This window comes from Ceratotherium simum, chromosome 6 (genome assembly GCF_057802395.1).
Source record: "Ceratotherium simum simum isolate JZ-2026a chromosome 6, ASM5780239v1, whole genome shotgun sequence".
Taxonomy (NCBI): Eukaryota; Metazoa; Chordata; class Mammalia; order Perissodactyla; family Rhinocerotidae; genus Ceratotherium; species Ceratotherium simum.
The window spans coordinates 29,069,967-29,089,696 of NC_141905.1; the positions used below are offsets into that span (position 1 = coordinate 29,069,967).

A 19,730-nucleotide genomic window follows, 5' to 3' on the forward strand; every position below is an offset into this window, starting at 1 on the left:
GAAAGTATGTAGTTAGGCCCTTTCCAGGGACAAACTGGGAGTTGGGCATTTTTGCCTCCTTTCCCTGTGCTTGGCCCCAGTGTATAGCCACAGGGTTGTGCTCCTGCACTCATTACAAACTGCTTCTTTACTAGAATCCTATGAGAATTGTGAATGCAAGCCCTGTTGACTTTCAGAGCCAGGTGATCCAGGGGCTCATAACTTGGGTAGCACCCACTAAAGGTGGGGTGCAGATGTGTGTACGTGCTCCCTCCAGGGAGATTTTGGTTATTTGAAGTGGGCAAGATGGGGAAGTTGGAGGAGCCATCCACTGTCTTCCCTAGTCTCCATGGAGGATGTCAGTCAACCTTTCGATGTGTGCTAAATTAGAAACCTGAGCTTCAGGGGCCGGCCCCGTGGCTTAGCGGTTAAGTGCGCGCACTCCGCTGCTGGCGGCCCAGGTTCGGATCCTGGGCGTGCACCGACGCACCGCTTCTCAGGCCATGCTGAGGCTGCGTGCCACATACAGCAATTAGAAGGATGTGGAACTATGACATACAACTATCTACTGGGGCTTTGGGGGGAAAAATAAATAAAGTTTAAAAAAAAAAAAAAAAAAAAAAGAAACCTGACCTTCAGGCAGCAGCTTTTAATGTATGCAAATAAACCCTTTTCAGGGGAAGACCAGGAGCTGGGTTTTTTTGGTCTTTGCCCTCTGCGCTGATCTCTGGGGGTGGGGGGTAGCCACTGTAAGTCCTCTAGAGCCCTTTAAGAACTGTTTCTTTGATTCCTATACTCTTGTTGGTCTTGTGGATGGAAGCCCCATTGGCTTTCAGAGCTAGTTGTTTTGGGGGCCACTCCCTCAGGGGGGGGTCTTAGAAGTTGGGGTGCTAGATATGGGGTCCAAACTTTTGCTTCTCAGGGAGAAGCTGGGAGTTGAGAGTTTTCTCCCAATTGTGTGGTGCTGTGCTTGAGGTGGGGTTTATGGTGAGAGTGTGTCTCAGCCTTTCCCACCTGTTTTGATATGGGTGTTTTCTCATTCACCCAATATGTAGGCATCGTTCAGCTTTTTTTCTGGATTTCTTTCAGAGGGAGTTGCTTGTGTATAGCTGTACATTTGGTGCATCTGTGGGAGGAGGGGAGTTTAGAGCCTCCTATGTTGCTATCTTAGACTAGAATGGCATCTTCCTATTAAGAAGCCAAATTATTTGGTTCAGTACAATTGTAAATTCTTTGAAATTGATTGATAGGAAAACATGACTACTAAAAGATATAAAATATGTGATATGTACCAAACAAAATTCTAAGGAAATTAGTCAGGTGACTAGAAAACCCAAGTAAGTTTACTTATTACACAAATAACAGAATTAATAAAAAAGACGAAGAAAAGTAACATTTATTGAACATTTTCTGTCTGCCAGGCATAGTATATAATTATATACGTACATATGCATACATATGTATGTATTTGTGTATATTTGTATGTGTCTGTATCCATATATATACACGTATACACACACACGTGCTTATATTGTATGTGCTTAATGCTTGAAGTAATTGAGTAACTTGTCTAAAGTAATATAGCTGAGTACTTATAGAGGAAGGAATCAAATATAAATCTAACTCCAAAACCCTTGCTCTTTCCACTGCTTCTTCTAACATAACATCTTTTGGTTACAAAATTTTGCTCACAGTTTTAACTGAAGTTGACACCATGCCATTTTAGATCCTGATCAGATGATCCTGAGCCCTTATTTCTCACTTTATCTATTTTACTGGAGATTACTAGTCTGCTAGTTGTCCATTGAATGGAAGTGATGTGAGCCACTTCTAAGCCTGGGTCATAAAGTCTCCCACAGGGTTTTTCAATGCTCTTTCTCCCTTTCTTGAGGGCTGGAATGGTCATGACTAGAATTGATCTTGGAAGCCACATATTGGCTGTTTTCAGCTGGATTTATATATATATATATATATATATATATATATATATATATTTGTTTTTTTTAAGTTTTGTTCTTCTGGGTTTTTTGTTGTTGTTGTTGTTGTTGTTGTTTTCAGGGACTATAGTTCCAGGGCTGTGAACTGTAGAATAGAGAGAGGCCTGTTTATCCCCTGGGGCAGATACTAGCGGTGAACTGGGGGCTTTTCCACCCAGTTTGGTCTGAACCCTTGCATGGGGTTTTTTGGGCTTTCCAAGAGGTTCCAGAAACAGAGGCTGCAGCACAGCCCCAACTTCCCTTCCCACGTGCTCTCAGGCCAACAGGGGAAGTTGATGAAAGATGGGGGATGGGAGAAGACCCATCCAAACAGACCCAGGGTGGAGGCAGATCAGGGCCCTTGGTAGGAGTGGGGGCCTTGGATGCAGTGAAATGAGCTGGGCAGGTGGTATGAGCCTGACTGGATTGTGCAGCCCCAGGGTAGGGTCACTAGTCACACTTTGAGGGTGGGGTGGGAGTTTTGGCTGGCCAATGGAAGGTGCAGATCCGGGAAGCATCCATTACCTGGCCCATCCACACTGCTGCCTCGCAGATGGCCCCTCTGCTGCAGGGCTAGGCCCACAGTCTCAACCTACCACTATCACCATGGGGACCCAGGATATGCTCTCAGTTTGAGTTCTTGAAGGACCTTATGGCTTCCTGCCAACCTGAAATGTGCACCCTGGGCTCTACTTAAGTGAGAAATATACTTTTATTTTATATGAGTGATTGCATCTTTGGGTCTCTTTTAGTAGCGTTTTAACCTATTCTAACTAATATGCTTGTTTGAGTAGAGTAGTCAAATGTCAAGGTGATTAGGCCACAGAGATTTTTCAACATGAGCAAAATATACAGGGGAAGAAATTTTCATAAACACTTTTACTCTGAATAAGACACTATAAATGAAAAAACTAGTTCTTTAATTATGTTGGGATTTATCTTGAGTAACATTTAAGGTTGTCAGTTTAGGCACTCTTATTATGGATTATTAATTTTGCTGCCAAAAATTAATTTGCTTTTGGGGGCCATCCCAGTGGCATAGTGGTTAAGTTCGCATGTTCCGCTTTGGTGGCCCGGAGTTTGCAGGTTTGGATTCTGGGTGCAGACTGACGCACTGCTAGTCTAAGCCACGCTGTGGTGATGTCCCATATAAAGTAGAGGAAGGTCAGCACAGATGTTAGCCCAGGGCAAATTTTCCTCAGCAAAAAGAGGAGGATTGGCAATAGATGTTAGCTCAGGGCTAATCTTCCTCATACACGCACACACACAAAATTAATTTGCTTTTTATCCAATGAGACTAGTATTGCACTAGTATTGCAACTTGGAATTGCATAGAACTTTAAGAGGTCATCGTATGGTAGATGATTGTTATTATGGATGGCCAAAAATTCACTAGAGAAAAAAGAGAGGGAGTCCCTAACATAGAGGACGACTGTTGGGGTACAGATTGGGTGTTATAAATCACCTCTTGAGAGAAAGTGTGCCAACCACATAATTTATGAGATCTTTCTGCCTGCTACCTTTTCCAAGGTCTGGCCGCAGTCTGCATTCCAAGCGTATGTATTTTTTCTGACATTAGGGCTCACAGGGATTCACTGTCACTTGCATTCACTTGGACTCAAATAGTCTTCATTTTTCTTAGGCATTATACCAAAATTAAACCTTAAGACTGGTGTGAGGACCAGTGGAAGATCTGTCCCTTTTAACAATAGAAAGAGCTCATTCTTCCCCCATCCTCCAACTCACTTGTGTAGACCAACTGTATCAAACAACAAAACATATAGGCTTTTGAATCAGAGGCTTGTGCATTGGGTGCAGTGGACTAAAAAGCAAGTAGAGGCACCAACTCCTCATCTTATCTACCACCCATGGTTAAAAAATAGATATTCCCTTGGCAATGGGAGCAGTATTAGTCATTCCTCTTGGACCGTGTATTAACTGCTTCTGGACCCGCAAATCAGCAGCTCATTCAATGGAGAAGCCAAGGAGTAGTCTTAAAGCACCATCTGATTAAGTGAGATATTCCTCACAATCAGTAGTACCAGCTTGGTACTATTGGCCTTTTTATATTCTTTTCCCTTGCTTCGGCCATTAAAAAGAGAGGAGGAGTATCATTCATCATTGGTCCATGTCACTTAAATTTGTCAAATCATGATTAGAAAATATTTTCTTTATTCTTCCTAAAAATTTTTCATGAGTTTATAAAATTTTACTTTTCCCTCTTAAAACTCAACTCTGAAGCAGGGGCTTGTTTTTTATTGGTTCATCTGCTTTTTGTTTGTTTGGTTTTTTTGTTTTGTTTTACTTTTTTGGTGAGGAAGATTGGCCCTGAGCTAACATCTGTTGCCAGTCTTCCTCTTTTTGCTTGAGGAAGATTGTCCCTGAGCTAACATCTGTGCCAGTCTTCCTCTATTTTATATGTGGGATGCCGCCACAGCATGGCTTGATGAGCAATGTGTAGGTCTGCGCCCGGGATCACAACCTGTGAACCCCAGGCTGCTAAAGCGAAGTATGTGAACTTAACCACTAGGTGACCGGGCTGGCCCCTGCTTTTCGTTTGTTTGTTTGTTTTGTTTTGTGAGGTAAAGTTAAATAACAATAAACTAAAAGGTGACAGAATTTGTTAAATACAAGGTTTTAGTTTAGTTTTATGATCCTCACATCCCTATTTCTTAGGTGATATAATCATAATGATGATCTTAATTTGCTTATTCATCTTTCACTTAAATACCTCCTATGCTAGGGAACTCTGTCTCATTTTAGAATACTGTTACTGTTAGAAGTTCTTCCTTATTTGGCCAAAATCTTATCTGTAACTTTTATCCATAAGTCTAGTTCTGCTATTCAGCATCACATAGAACATCTAGATTTTGAAAAATAATTATTTTACTGTAAAATAATACACAGATACAGGAATCCACTAAATGGATTTTTATAGTAATCATTTTCTTTCCTTCTTTATAGTGTTATCACCCAAATGTGTGTCCCTAGACATATAGTTTAATCTTGCCTATTTTGTTTTGATGATATGTCTTTTAAGTCTTTTAATCTATAGGTAGCAGAACCCAGGCCATTTTATCTATAAGACTTCCTACTAGCTAGATTTTACTGATGCTTATTCTCAGTGAAATTCAGCATGTTCCTCCGTTCTCTGTATTACCTGAATATTGACAACTGGATTCTGAGGCTTGATCAGACTCAGATTTGATCCTTGTGGCAAGACTGTAGGTGGTATTGTGTTCTTTTATCAGGAGGCACCTAATGTCTAGTTACTTTTCCTTTTGTGGTGTTAGCAGCTATTAATGTTCAGTGGCTAGATCTGTTAATTCATTGGGGTCGCAAAGTGTTGATATTCTAATTTTTTCATGTCTTTTACATTTATTAATTGGAATACTTTATAAAGAGATACTTTCCTTCATCTACTATTTGGTTACAACTACTATTTGACTACTCTTTGGTGCAGTTCATATAGGAAATGCTGAATTTTGGTCCAATTAAGTCTGGCAGTTTTATTGAAGACAACTGTCTTAACATCATGATGCTCAAGAATGTTTTAATTAAATGAGTGAATGTAACTGTTATAATTCCCTTAGTAAATCTTTTCTCTGGACTAAACATTCCAAAATCCTTCAACAGTTTTCTGTACGTCTTAGCTTCCAAGACTTTGTTATCTTGGATGCTGTGTTCTGAACCCTTTACATAAATGTTTGTTAATGTTCCTTTTAACATGACCACTTAAAAGGAGGCAGCTTCATATCAATTGATATGGAAAAATCTCCAAGATACAGTGCTAAGTGAAAAAAAGCAAAATATATACTATATGTCTGTACTAAACTCTGCCAGTGCAGGAATGCAAAAAGTGTATTCCTTTCCTTGACCTATTATTTCAAACTAAAACTAATTAATAATATTCAGTAGCATAATTTAGTGGCTGTTGTAACAGTCAAGGAAGCTAATTTTCAGTCTGAAAATCATTGACTTTTAAGTTATCTTTCTTCCTTTATCTTGTATTTGATTGATGTAACTTTGTAGTTCACAAAGCCATCTTTGGCAGGAGCTATAGCTTATACCCTAAATTTTGTCAACTGATTTTTTTGTTGTTGTTCAGAAGAAGAACAAGAATATAGATGGCCTAAGGAAAGTCATTTCTTCTGTAGCTAATATTACCCAGCACATAGTTGTAGTTTAATATAAAATGCCTTTGATTTAAGACTCGTAACTAAGTCTCAAGGCTGCGAAGGGGTTGAAAAACTCCTTAGTGTGTTTGCCACGTACCAAGTCCTTTGCTAAAATCTCCTCTGAAATCAGCATTCAGATTTTAATGCAAATTACCATTGGAAAGATTCCTGTCATGTTTAGTTACAAATTAGCGGTTCTTTCTTAGTTACTGAAAGCCCATCTGGTAGTGGAATTAAGACCATTGTTAAACAGGTGCTGTCAGTGACCTCAAAATGACCATCTAGCCAGGACTGACAGTTATAGTAATAGCTGTGTTAACACAGCAAATTAAAAACATTAATAATAGTTTTATTAATATTAGTGAATTGCTTTGTAGACATTGAACTGATGGGTTTTTAGATCATATTGCCTTGACACGTTTTCTAACCAATTATTTATAAGATACTATTTATTGTTGGCTATCTCAACATAGAAAATCCAGAAATGAGAGAAATCTTTGCACTGTTTGTACGACAAGTACTATATAGTTGGTATTTTGGTGAAAAAGATTTCTCTCATACCTGAATTTGTAAAAGAATATTATGCAGAAGACACAGAAACATTTTCTATGTTCCATGCACAGAATGAGGGCTTGGATGCCAGATAAGGAAATGGGCTTTCATATTAACATAACACTCTTTTAGTTAAATGTATGCCATATTTGATTTTATTCCTATTCAAATATTTGCTTGTGTTCTTCCCAACTTGGCTCTTTTATAATATGCTGTATGTAAAGAATCTCGGGCAGTTTGCTTAATTTTATAGTCAAAAGTGAAAGTCTTATTGCTTCAGACCTGTTAATAATTGAGTTTTCATGATATGTATTTTTTTATGCTATCATTTAATGTATTTGTGTTTGAAAGACTGTTAGCTATTCAAACTTATGAAGTCTCGAGTCTGTTTTGTTCTAGGATTCAGAAAATTACATAGAAGTAAAAACTATAAAATCGATGCCTTTTAAAAAACTTGGTATTTAAGAACCTATAGCCTACCATATGTATGACACTATACTCTCTTACTGAGACCTTTTGATTTCTCCTATGACATTTTTCAGTTTTGCTAGCTTTCAGTGATTTAAGAAATTAGAAAATTATTCAGAAAAATTTCTAAACAAAAGTTCCATGAGCATTGCCTCAACTGGAGTATGAATGGTATATTGGAAGAAAGAGGTGGTTCAAAAGTTTTGAAATTCAAATTTATTTCTAATATAAAAAATCCAGTTATAGAAATAAATGATAAAATAAAAATTTCCAAAAAATAAGATATAAAATATATAAACTGAGAATTGCTTAACATAGTAACACTGTCTGAATTTCTAATTTTAGGTGATGGAATATGAGAATAGGATTCGAGCATATTCCACACCGGACAAAATCTTCCGATATTTTGCCACCTTGAAAGTAATCAATGAGCCTGGTGAATCTGAAGTGTTTATGACTCCACAAGATTTTGTGCGATCTATAACACCCAATGAAAAACAACCAGAACGTAAGTTGCTAAAGTGAAAAATAAGATTTTAATATTTATTTTGTTATGCTACTTTGTTTCTTTCTTTGTATTGTCTAAACTTTATATGTCCATGCGATAATTATATTCACTGTTTGTATGAATTATAGTCACTGTATGTATTAGCTACTGAACGTCAGACATTATTATGCTAGGCTTTAGAAGTATTAAAGAGGAGGCTACAATCTAATGTGGCAATCCTCAACCAGGGTAAAGGGTTGAGGAGCTTGTACCCCTCTGGCTGAGATTCATTAAGTGTAATGAGAATGTTCCTGAAGGCAATGCATTACACATGTGACTGCTGTCAAGTTACTCTTTAGTGAGGGAGAAAGAGACAGTAACAGGTAATTTCAGGAATGTGGTGATTTGTTAAAGAACAGAAGATGCTGTGGCAGTATACAGAAGGGGCACTTAGCTCAATCTGGAAGTTTGGAGAATGGTTTCTAGAGAATACTTTTAAGTTTGAATAAAAGTTAGACAAACAAAAAATGGTGGAAAGGATGACTCATGTAGAGGAAACAGCCTGAAAAAATGAGGTGTGAGGAAAAAAATAAATGGCTTAATACGTAAATTAAATGTAACAATTTACACATGTATATGGGAGACAAGGTGGGAAAAATGATGGAATAGGGAACTCCAAGAATCAATCCTTCCACTGAACAACAGTTAAGCTGCCAAAATGGGCAGAATCAACTTTTTCGGAAATTTGGAATCTAATCAGAAACTTACAGCCAGGGGGGTGCTTAATGAAGAAACAGGCTGCTACATTTTGGTAGGAGAGCGTTGTGGCCTTTTGCTTACCTACTCACCATGGAAACAGTAGCCTGCATTTCCAGTATGGCTTACTGGTGATGGGGAGTTCAGTGGGGGGCATTGTAGACTTTGTTTTCAAAAATTGTGGTTGTGCTCCCTGAGGGACCAGCACAAAGGCTTGCCTTTGTTTTGCCCACCTCAAGCTAGAGTGGTTTCCCAAGTATCATCTACTAAAAAAATTTTAAAAAATATAAAGACATATACTACCCATAGTCACTGGGCCAAGGGAGGGCAGATGGGACAAGCAGCAGACAGACTGAAAAGCCTAGGAAGGAGGAGGGCTGAGGAGGAAGATTTTTCAGGGAATAAGAGCTTTGAAAGGCTACTGCATATACTGTGGAATCCAGAGTGCAATATGCATGCTCAGGGCCAGACACATGCGTGGAAAAGACTTGAGTGGGCTTGTACTTCTTGCTGATCTTTAAGTTCCATGCAAGAAGGAGGTAAAAGTTAAAGCGGAGTTGTAGGAGGTCTAGCTAAACATCAGAGGAGGGCCCTAGCTCGAGCCAATCTGCATATGCTAAGAGAGTGGGGTGTGTTTTGTTTTGTTTTGTTTTGTTTTTTCATTCTTTTTACCTCCAGCATTTAAAGAAATCTTTGTCAGGTCACTTGGTGACTGCTTAGATAATAGAACAGAAACTTCAGTGATGACAGATGACTAGGAATACAATCTTTATAAAAATAGTTTGGAAAAATCACTAACAAAGTGATGACTGTAGTCCTCAAGTTACAACACCAAATTCTGGGAAGGAAAGAGAATCTGATTTCCAGATTTCCACACTGTAATATTCAATGTCTCATTTTCAATACTAAATTGCATGGCATACTAATAATCAGGAATGTGTGACCCATTAAGGGAAAAAAAGAAAGAAATTGACAGAAACAATCCCTGAGGAAGTCGAGACATTGCACTTACTAGACAAAGACTTTAAATTGACTATCTTAAATATGCCAAAGGAAACCATAGACAAAGAACTGTAGGAAACAAGGAAAACAATGTATTAATAAATAAGAGAATATCCATAAAGAAATAGAAGTTATAAAAAGGATCCAAGTAGGAATTCTTGCCCGGAAAAGTACAGTAGCTGAAGTAAAAAATTCACTAGAAGAGTTCAACAGAAGATTTGAGCAGGCAGATAAAACAATTAGATAACTTAAAGATCAATTGATATTGTCCAGTCTGAGGAGCAGAAAGTAAAAAGAATGAATAAAAATTAACTGAGCCTAAGATACTTGATACTTGTGGCACACCATCCAGGGTACCAACATATGCATAATGGGAGTCCTAGAAGGAGAAATTCAGACATTTACAGATAATCAAAAGCTGAGGAAGTTTGTTTCTAGTAGACCTTCCCTATAAGAAATGCTAACTAGAGTCTTTTAGGCTGAATGAAAGGATACTAGACAGTAACTTAAAGCCATACAAAGAAATAAAAAAATAATAAAGACCAGTGAGGGTAACTACGTAGGGAAATACCAAAGCCAGCATTATTTTATTTTTGGTTTGTAACTCCTTTTTATTTCGTATATGATTTAAAAGACAAATTCATAAATAATTATAAATATGTTAATGTTGCTTCATACTAGATTATTATCAATTTAAGATGTTAGTTGTAATCTCCAGGTTAACCACTAAGAAAATAATTGAAAAATATACAGAAAAAGAAATGAGGAAGGAATAGAAATGGTACACTAGAAAAAATCAGTCAGGGCCGGCCCCGTGGCTTAGCGGTTGAGTGCGCGCGCTCCGCTGCTGGCGGCCCGGGTTCGGATCCCGGGCGCGCACCGACGTACCGCCTCTCCGGCCATGCTGAGGCCGTGTCCCACATACAGCAACTAGAAGGATGTGCAGCTATGACATACAACTATCTACTGAGGCTTTGGGGGGAAAAAGATAAATAAATAAAATCTTTAAAAAAAAAAAAACAAAGAAAAAATCAGTCAAACACAAAAAAGGACAAGATTGGAGGAATCAAGGGACAAAAAAGGTATAATACGTATAGAAAACAAATAAGATTACAGAAGTGAGTCCTTTCTCTTCAGTAATCACTTTAAATGTAAATGAATTAAACTCACTAGTTAAAAGACAAAGATTAACAGGAGAAAAAATATGATCTAACTATATACTGTCTCCAAGAGATTCACTTTAGATCCAGAGACACAAATAGGTTGAAAGTGAAATTGAAAGGGTACAAATAGTAACCAAAAAGAGAGCTGAGGTGACTATACTAATATCAGACAAAATAGACTAAGTAAAAAATTATTACAAGAGATAAAGAAGGACATTATTCATTTATAAAAGGGTCAGTTTATCAAGAAGATATAACAGTTATAAATATATACAAACCAAATGAAAACCCCCAAAGTATATGAAGGAGACGGAGACATTGACAGAATTGAAGGGAGAAATAGTTCTACAATAATAGTTGGAGACTTCAGTATGCTTGTTTCAATAATAGATAGAACGTGTAGACATTCTGATAGACTACTGATAGAATGTCGGTAACAAAATAGAGGGCCTAACATTATAAATCAACTAGATCTAATAGACATTGACAAAACATGCCACTCAAGAGCAGCAGAATATACATTCTTCTCAAGTGCACATCAGACATTCTCCAGAATAGACCAGATAGATCATATTTCAGGTTGTAAAACAAATCTCAATAAATTTTCAAAGATTAAAATCATACAGAGTATCTTTTCTGATAACAGTAGAATTAAACTATCCATCAATAACAGAAGGAAAACTGGAAAATTCATAAATATGTGGAAATTAACTAACACACTCTTAAACAACCAATGGATCAAAGAAGAAATCACAAGAGAAATTAGAAAATGCTTTCAGATGAACGAAAAGGAAAACAGAACTTACCAAAACTTACATGATGCTGCAAAAACAGTGCTCAGAGGGAAACTTATAGCTGTAAAACACCTATACTGAAAGAGAAGAAAGATCTCAAATCAGTTCCCTAACATTATACCTTATGGAACAAAAAAAAAAAGAGCAAACTAAACCCAAAGATAGCTGAAATAAGGAAATAAAAGAGCAGAGGTAAATGAAATGAAGAATAGAGAAACAGTAGGGAGAAGCAATGAAACAGAAAGTTGGGTCTTTGAAAAGATCAACAAAATTGAGAAACCTTTAGGGTAAGAAAAAAACAGAGAAGCAAATAACAAGATAATTAAAGAAGCAAAGTAACTAAAGAAGCAAAAGCAATTAAAATCAGAAATGAAAATGGGGACATTCCTACCTATTTTACAGAAATAAAAAGAATTATAAGAGAATACTATGAACAATTATATACCAACAAATTGGATTACATAGATGAAATGGACAAATTACTAGAAGCACACAAACTACTAGAAGTGAAAAAGAACTCTTACAACTCAACAAAAAGATAAACAACCCAATTAGCAAATGGGTAAAGGACTTGAATAAAGTTTTCTCCAAATAAGATATACAATTGGTCAATAAGCACATGAAAAGATACTTAATGTCATTAATCATGAGGAAAATGCAACTCAAAACCATGATACACTGCCTCACACCCTCTAGATTGGCTATAATTTAAAAACAAACAAGTGTTGGTGAGGATGTGGAGAAATTGAAGCCCTTATATTATTATTGGTGAGAATGTAAAATGGTGCAACCACTGTGAAAAACAATTTGGCCATTTCTCAGAAACTTAAACATAAAATTACCATATGACCCAATAATTCCACTACTAGTATAAACCCCAAAGAATTGAAAACAAGTACTTAAACAAGTACCTGTACATGAATATTCATAACAGTACTATTCACAATACCCAAAAGGTGGAAACATCCTAAATGTCCTTTAACAGATGAATGGATAAACAAATTGTGGTATACACGTACAATGGGTTATTAAACTCAGATATGGATGAACTTTGAAAACATTATGCTAAGTGAAACAAGCCAGACAAAGGGCTACATATCATATGATTCCATTTATATGAAGTATCTAATGTAGGTAAATCTGTAGAGACAGAAAGCAGATTGTTGGTTACCAGTGGCTGGATTGGGGAAATGAGGACTGATTGTTTAATGGGTCCGAGAGTTTCTTTTGGAGGGATGAAAATGTTTCGAAACTAAATAGAGGTATAGTAACATAACACCATAAATGTAATAAATGCCACTGAACTAGACACTTTAAAATGGTTATTTTATGTTATTTGAATTTCATCTCTATTTTATTTTATTTTTTTTTAATTTTTTTTAATTTATTTATTTTTCCCCTAAAGCCCCAAGCGATAGTTGTAAGTCATAGTTGCACATTCTTCTAGTTGCTGTATGTGGGACGCGGCCTCAGCATGGCCGGAGAAGCAGTGCGTCTGTGCGCCCCCGGGATCCGAACCCGGGCAGCCTGCATCGGAGCGCACGCACTTAACCGCTAAGCCACGGGGCCGGCCCTTCATCTCTATTTTAAAAAGAGCGAATTTGCATACTCTCTAAAATTTAGTTGTAACCCTGTAATTAATATTTATGGTGCTTTTGTGGTCAGCTGTGGATATGTGCAGAGCACAGAAAAATTTGTCACCCAGTTTGTGCAACAAATCTGTGCAACACTGTTGCACATGTTCTTAGCTGAGGTCAAAGTAATGCTCTGCCTTTTTGTTTCAGCTTTCAGGCAAGTATCTTTCCATGGTCTATTTAGTGCCATGTTTTTCACATTTTTGTGCTTTTTCTTAGTGATTTCAGTGTCTCCACCCCTGCCCAATGTAGTATTGAAGTGCTGTCTGGTGTTCCTAAGCACAAGAAGGCTGTGATGTGCCTTAAGGAAAAAATGCATGTGTTAGATAAGCTTTATTCAGTCATGAGTTATAGTGCTGTTGGCCATGAGTTCAATGTTAATGAATATGTATATATATAAATAGAGAGAGAGAATGAATCATATATATATATATATATATCTGGAGAGAGAGAGAGAGTAAATGAGGTATCTTTAAACAGAGACACACCTAAAACAAGTTATGTATTGATTGATTAACAAAAATGCTGTGACCAGAAGTTCACAGGAACCTAATCCTGTATTTCCTCCAGGAGCAATAGGTCAGTATTCACCAATTCATTTTTCATGGCAACTTCATAGAACATAACTACCACAGTTAGCAAGAATCAATTGTATATGGCACCAGGAGTAGGATATGAAAAAGAAACTATTTCTTTAGAGAGTATCTTGTAAAGAAGGCATCCTAAAGGGAGTGGTATTTGAGTTGGGTTTTGAAAAATGAATAATAGTTCATCACATAGTTGAGAGGGATAGGACGTCACTCAGAGTAAATTGTATGGTCAAAAATACAGACATGTGGGGACCAAACCAGGGCGTAGTGGTTAAGTTTGTGCACCCTGCTTCGGTGGCCCAGGGTTCGCAGGTTGGGATCTCAGGCGTGGACCTACGCACTGCTCATCAAGCCATGCTGTGGTGGCGTCCCACGTACAAAACAGAGGAAGATGGGCACAGATGTTAGCTCAGGGCCAATCTTCCTCAGCAAAAAGAGGAAGATTAGCAACAGACATTAGCTCAGGGCCAATCCTCCTCACTAAAAAAAAAAAAAAAATACAGATGTGAAATAGCAATGTGAGCTTGGGGAACAAAAAACAGTTATGGCATTTTCTAACCAGGGAGTTTATCATGTTTTGCTTGTGTTTATTAACATTCATACATCTCTAGGCCAAATAAAAAAAAAAACTCTAGGTAGAACCATCACCCCTCAAAGGTATGTGAAATTTTCTATATATTTAAATTTTTTTGTTCTGGAAATTTTCAAATGTGAAAGTACAGAGAATAATATGATCAACCCATATGTGCCCACCACTTAGCTTCAACAGTTATGGCCAATCTTATTTCATCTGTAACCTTCTCACTTCCTTTTCTCAGCCCAGATTGTTTTAAAGCCAATCGAAAACATCATATTATTTAATCTATAAATACTTCCATATGTGTCTCTAAAAGATAAGTACTAAAAAAACCCCAATACTACCAATAATTTTTATATGTTCCTTTTTTTAAAAATAGCAGTCACTTCTTGATAGCAAATATGCAGGCACTGTTCAAATTTCCCTATCTACAAAATATTATTTACAGAGGTTTGTTCAAATCAACCTCCAAAGATGGTTACACATTGTATTTGATATCTCTTAAGTCTTTCCTTATCTACAGGTTTTTTCTCTCTCTTTTTTTTCTTGCAATTTATGCAAGACATGTTTTGTGTCGTTTCACATCTCTCAGCCCACCCTTCACCTTTGTTCAGATTGTTGCTGCAGCAGTTAGCAGTATAGAGGTATAGCTGACAGAAACAAACCTCAGCTATGCTGTGTATCTCTTACTTTCTGCTTTAGAGCATCTCTGCTGCTGTAGTATGGGATCCCTGCGGGAGCCCACTCAGCCTTCTTGGCACGTGCACACATGTGGAGGTACAAAGGTGTTTACTCTTCGTTGGGACTTGGTGGATAAATACTCTCTTCTCCACTGTCTTAGATGGTCAGTTCTGAGACACAAACTACTACATGGTTTCTCAGATGGGCCAAGGGGAATGGCACCCTAGTTGTCTACAGCAGTAATCAGCTCATTAACACACCCTTGAATTGGCTTTCGCTCCTTTCCTGTTTCACTTTTCCTGGTCCTCCTGCACTGGTTCCCTACTTTTTAGGAAACTCAAACTAGACACCATTTATTTGTGAAAGAATGTAAATCATTTATATTATAGAATTTCCCACTGGATTTTACTGATTGTATCCCTATGGTGTTATTTAATATGTTCCTCTATACTTTGTATTTCACCCATTTAGAAAATACATAGGAAGCAACTGAAAGAGAATACCAAAATGTTAACTTTCTGAATGTTGAAATTATCAAGAATAATCTTATTCTTTGTATGTTCCTTTATTTTCTAATAGACTTGATATACATTCATTCAACAAGTATGTAGATTGACCTCTGCTGTGGGTTAGACATTATTCTATGTGCAGGGGATACAGTAATGAATAAAACAGACAAGAATTCCTGCCTTTATAGAATATACAGTCTTTTATAATCAGAAAGAAAGTATATAAAGTTTCCATTAATTACACTGAATTTTAGATTTAAAACCTTTTAAATTAGTTTTAGCACCTTGTTTTGTGAGATGTGGAAAGAAAGATTAAAGAGGGCTGGTGTGTAAGAGAAAGAAGGATTGCAAGATATATTCCTGGTTTTTATGGTAGTGAAATATTTTTGTGCCTGTGAAATTATTTCTAATATCCAGATAAAATCTAATTTGTATCAGTAACTTTAAATAAGAATGTACTTTGCTTCCAGTGTGACAGTGAAAATGAAGCAAAACTTTAGGCAGGTCACTAAAGAGTATTCGGTCATTTAAGGAGGAATTTTTTCCCCTTTGAAAATCATTATGTGTTCTAATTGCTTCCACACATTTTAGCATTTAACTTTGTAATCTTTTGTTTTTTAATTATTGAAATACCTGTAACTTGAACAGAATAGTTACTAAATGTCTAATATGCTAAGCATGTTCCCGGTTTTCATAAAAAGCCAGAATAATGAATAATTGCTTTTCTTTTAAGATGATAATCATGAGGGAAAATTATAATATATTAAAATGAGTTTCGATGGAAAATTTGGCCTCATTTTTGTTTGCTCATGACAGGAATTGCCACAAATGTTGATGCAACAGAATTAAAATATATATTATTCCTATGTGGGTTCAAATAAAGAAAAGAGGGAGGTTTTTTTTTATAGTTTGAATTTCTGTCATCACATGGCTGGACTCTAGCCAGTAGCTCACATTTTAACTTTGTCTTATCGTGTCTTTCACATATACTGTATCCCAGGATACCTTACAGATGTAAATTTGTAAGTTTTAGTTTTAGAACAGTCCAAAAATAGTCACAAAGCACACAAAGTCCTAAAATTAAGCAGTTTTTAAATGAGTAGAGAGCTGAAAAAATCTGATTAAGAATATTTCTGGACTTAATACCAAGAAAATTTAGAATAGCCATAGTTAAGTGGGAAGGACATTAAAAGGAAAAGGTGTAGGTATATGACTTAAATATTTCTCATCTCCCTTTCTGTACAGCCTTAATGTCATTGCCATCCTTGGGTGTCAGAGTGGATGAGGCAGTTGCTTCAGGCTCTGGGCTTTGAGTGACTCCTGCTGCTGCTGAAGAAACAGCAGCATGGGGAATATTTTTAAAGTACTATGTATAAAAACTTGAGCTTTTGTCAGAGCAAAGCATACTTGAATTTTGGTCAGAGCAGAGAGGATCCCTCTTTCCTTTCCAGCATATCCCACTGGCTGGCCCTGTTCATCTCGATCTAATTTCATCTACATAGAAGAGGAAAAGGGTGTGAAAAGGGGAAACACAGATCATACTGTGATTTACTTGTTTTAGACTCCATATTCTTTCTAGGATGACCCTTCATGCCCTTGATGATAATCTTACCTAGAATACTTCTTTTTTTTTGTCAGGAAGATCAGCCATGAGCTAACATCTATGCCAATCCTCCTCTTTTTGCTGAGGAAGACTGGCCCTGGGCTAACATCTGTGCCCATCTTCCTGTACTTTATCTGGGACCCCGCCACAGCATGGCTTAACAAGCGATGCGTCAGTGCGCGCCTGGGATCCGAACCCAGGCCGCCAACAGCAGAGCGTGCGCACTTAACCGCTACACCACAGGGGCGGCCACTTACCTAGAATACTTTTAAATTGAGACACATAATTTTACACTTGATTATATGTAATGGGTTCTGGTCCAAGATGACAACGTAGGAGGATCCTGAACTCACTTCCTTGCATGGACACACCAAATCTACAGCTACATACAGAATGATTTCCTCTGAAAGAAACCAAAAACTAGATGAGCGATTCCTAAACATTGGGCGAATGAGAAAAAACCCACAAGGAAATGGATAGGAGAGGCTGAGACCCAATCTCACCATAAACCCCAACCCTGGCACAGTGACCAGTAGTGGAGAGGGGGAACTCAGAGCCCTGAGATTCTACCTGAGGAGCGGGAGGGTGGGGGGGTTTGAACCCCACATCTGGCACCCCAGCTTTTGAGATCTGTACCTGAGAGAGCCCCCAGAACATCTAGCCTTGAAAGCCAATGGGGCTTGCATCTACAAGACCCACAAGGCAATAGTGAACTGAGAAACTGTTCTTAAAGGGCTCATGCCGATTCACCTGGCTACCCAACAGGGCCCAGCACAGAGGCAGCTGACTGAAAAGTGCCGAGTCTTTCTGTGAAAGAGGCTTATTTGCTTATCTTAAAGCTTCAGCCTGAGAGGCAGGCATCTAATTTAACACACATCCAGAGGCCTACTGAAATACTCTCCAAAGATGGAGGCCAGTGGGCTCCATCTTTGCGCTCTCTTTCTACCTCATTCCAGGTCACCAGTATCTCCCAGAAAGGAGCTCGTGCACATGTCTAGTACCCTGGTTTTTGCAGCTGCCACCCAGGGCATGCCCCTTGATCGCCTGCCTCTGGTGTCCAGTGAGGTTTACATTCGTGGGTTCCAAAGGACCATAACAAACAGAGAAACATTTCTTACTGGCTACTATCTGTGGGGCACAATACAGAGACAGAAGACTGAAACACACCCCCAGTCTTCCTGTGATAGAGGCCTATTTGCTTGTCTTGAACCTTCAGCCTGAGGGGCAGGCTTCTGGTTTAACACCCATCTGGAGGCCCTCTGAAATATTCTCCAATGACCATGGAGGCCAGTGGAAGCCATCTTCATGCTATCCCTCTGCTTCACTCTAGGTCGCTGGTATCTCCCAGAAGGGAGATTGTGCACCACATCTGGCATCCCAGTTTTTACAGCTGCTGCCCAGGGCGCACCCCTCAATTGCCTGGCTCTGATAGCCAGCCAGGCTTATGTTCATGGGTCCCATAGGACTCTAATAAATGGAGAAATGGTTCTTAACCAGCTACCCCCGCTCCCCCCCCACCCAGGGCACAGCATAGAGAGAGCAGACTGAAACATACCCCCAGTCTTTCTGTGAAGGAGGCTTGTTATCTTATCTTTGTAGCTGTGGCCTGAGGGGCAGGCTTCTAATTAAACACATATCTAGGGGCTGACTACAGTCCTGTCCAAAGACTGGGGAGACTGGTGTGTACCATCTTTGCACTCTCCTTCTGCCCTGCGCCAGGTTGCTAGTGTCTCTGAGAAAGGAGCTTGTGTATACATTTGGCTCCCCAGCTTTTCTGGCTGCCACCCAGAGGACACAACCCTTAATAGCCTGGCTCTGGTGAACAGCAGAGCTTGTGTTCACAGGTTCAACACCCATGATGAATGGTAGCAAACAAAGAGACAGTTCTTAACTGGCTGTCACCCCAGGGATCAGTACAGAGGAAGCAAACAGAAACACCCATCCCCCAGTCTTCCCCTGAAAGAGGTGTATGTACATACTTTAAAAGCTGTTGCCTGAGGGAGGGTCTGGCTTCCAATCAGCCTGAGTCTAGGTGCTGACTGAAATCCTCCACTTTGGGACACTGACAGGTCTTGGCACACCCTAACTACTGGGAGCCTCTAGGAATAAAGTAGGCTGTGATTGTCGAAACAATCACAAAGCTTTGAGAGACAACCAAGAGCTAGGACAGGGTTGAACAATAAGGTTCAACTTTTACACGAGGTTACTCCTTAAAGACTGGGAGAGGTGGCTATTTTATCTAATGCATAGAAACCAACAGAGAAAGTCAAAGAAAATGAAGAAATAGAGGAATATATTCCAAAAGAAAGAATAAGATAAAACCTCAGAAAAAGACCTTAATGAAATGGAGATAACTGATTTACTTGATAAAGAGTTCAAAATAATGGTCATAAAGATACTCACTGAGCTCAGGAGAACAATGCATGAATAAAGTGAGAATTTCAACAAAAGAGATAGAAAATATAAGAAAGTACCAAATAAAAGTCACAGAGCTGAAGAATACAGTAAGTGAACTGAAAAATATAATAAAGGGGTTCAACAGCAGACTAAATGAGGCAGAAGAAAGGATCAGTGAACTCAAAGACAGGGCAGTGAAATTCATCCAATCGGAGCAGCAAAAAGAAAAAAGAATGAAGATAGCTTGAGGGACTTATGGGACAACATCAGTGGACCAACATTCACATTATAGAGGTCCAAGAAGGGGAAAAGAGAAAGGGGCAGAAAGCTTATTTGAAAAAATAATGTCTGAAAACTTCCCTAACCTGGGGAAGGAAACAGACG

At 38.3% G+C, this 19,730-nt stretch overlaps 1 protein-coding gene across 3 annotated transcripts in view; it reads left to right on the forward strand.

Annotated features, from left to right (window-relative positions):
• The window catches only part of MICU1 (mitochondrial calcium uptake 1), a 252,362-nt gene that overhangs the window by 82,275 nt on the left and 150,357 nt on the right, over positions 1–19,730 (forward strand). For all 3 annotated transcript variants that reach the window (XR_015552458.1, XM_087432045.1, XM_004426996.3), the window contains exon 4: positions 7,499–7,661. Coding sequence is in view for 2 of the 3 variants with exons in the window: in XM_087432045.1 (XP_087288171.1) it covers positions 7,499–7,661 (163 nt within the window). In the remaining variant the exon portion in view is untranslated. The remainder of the gene's footprint in view (positions 1–7,498; positions 7,662–19,730) is intronic.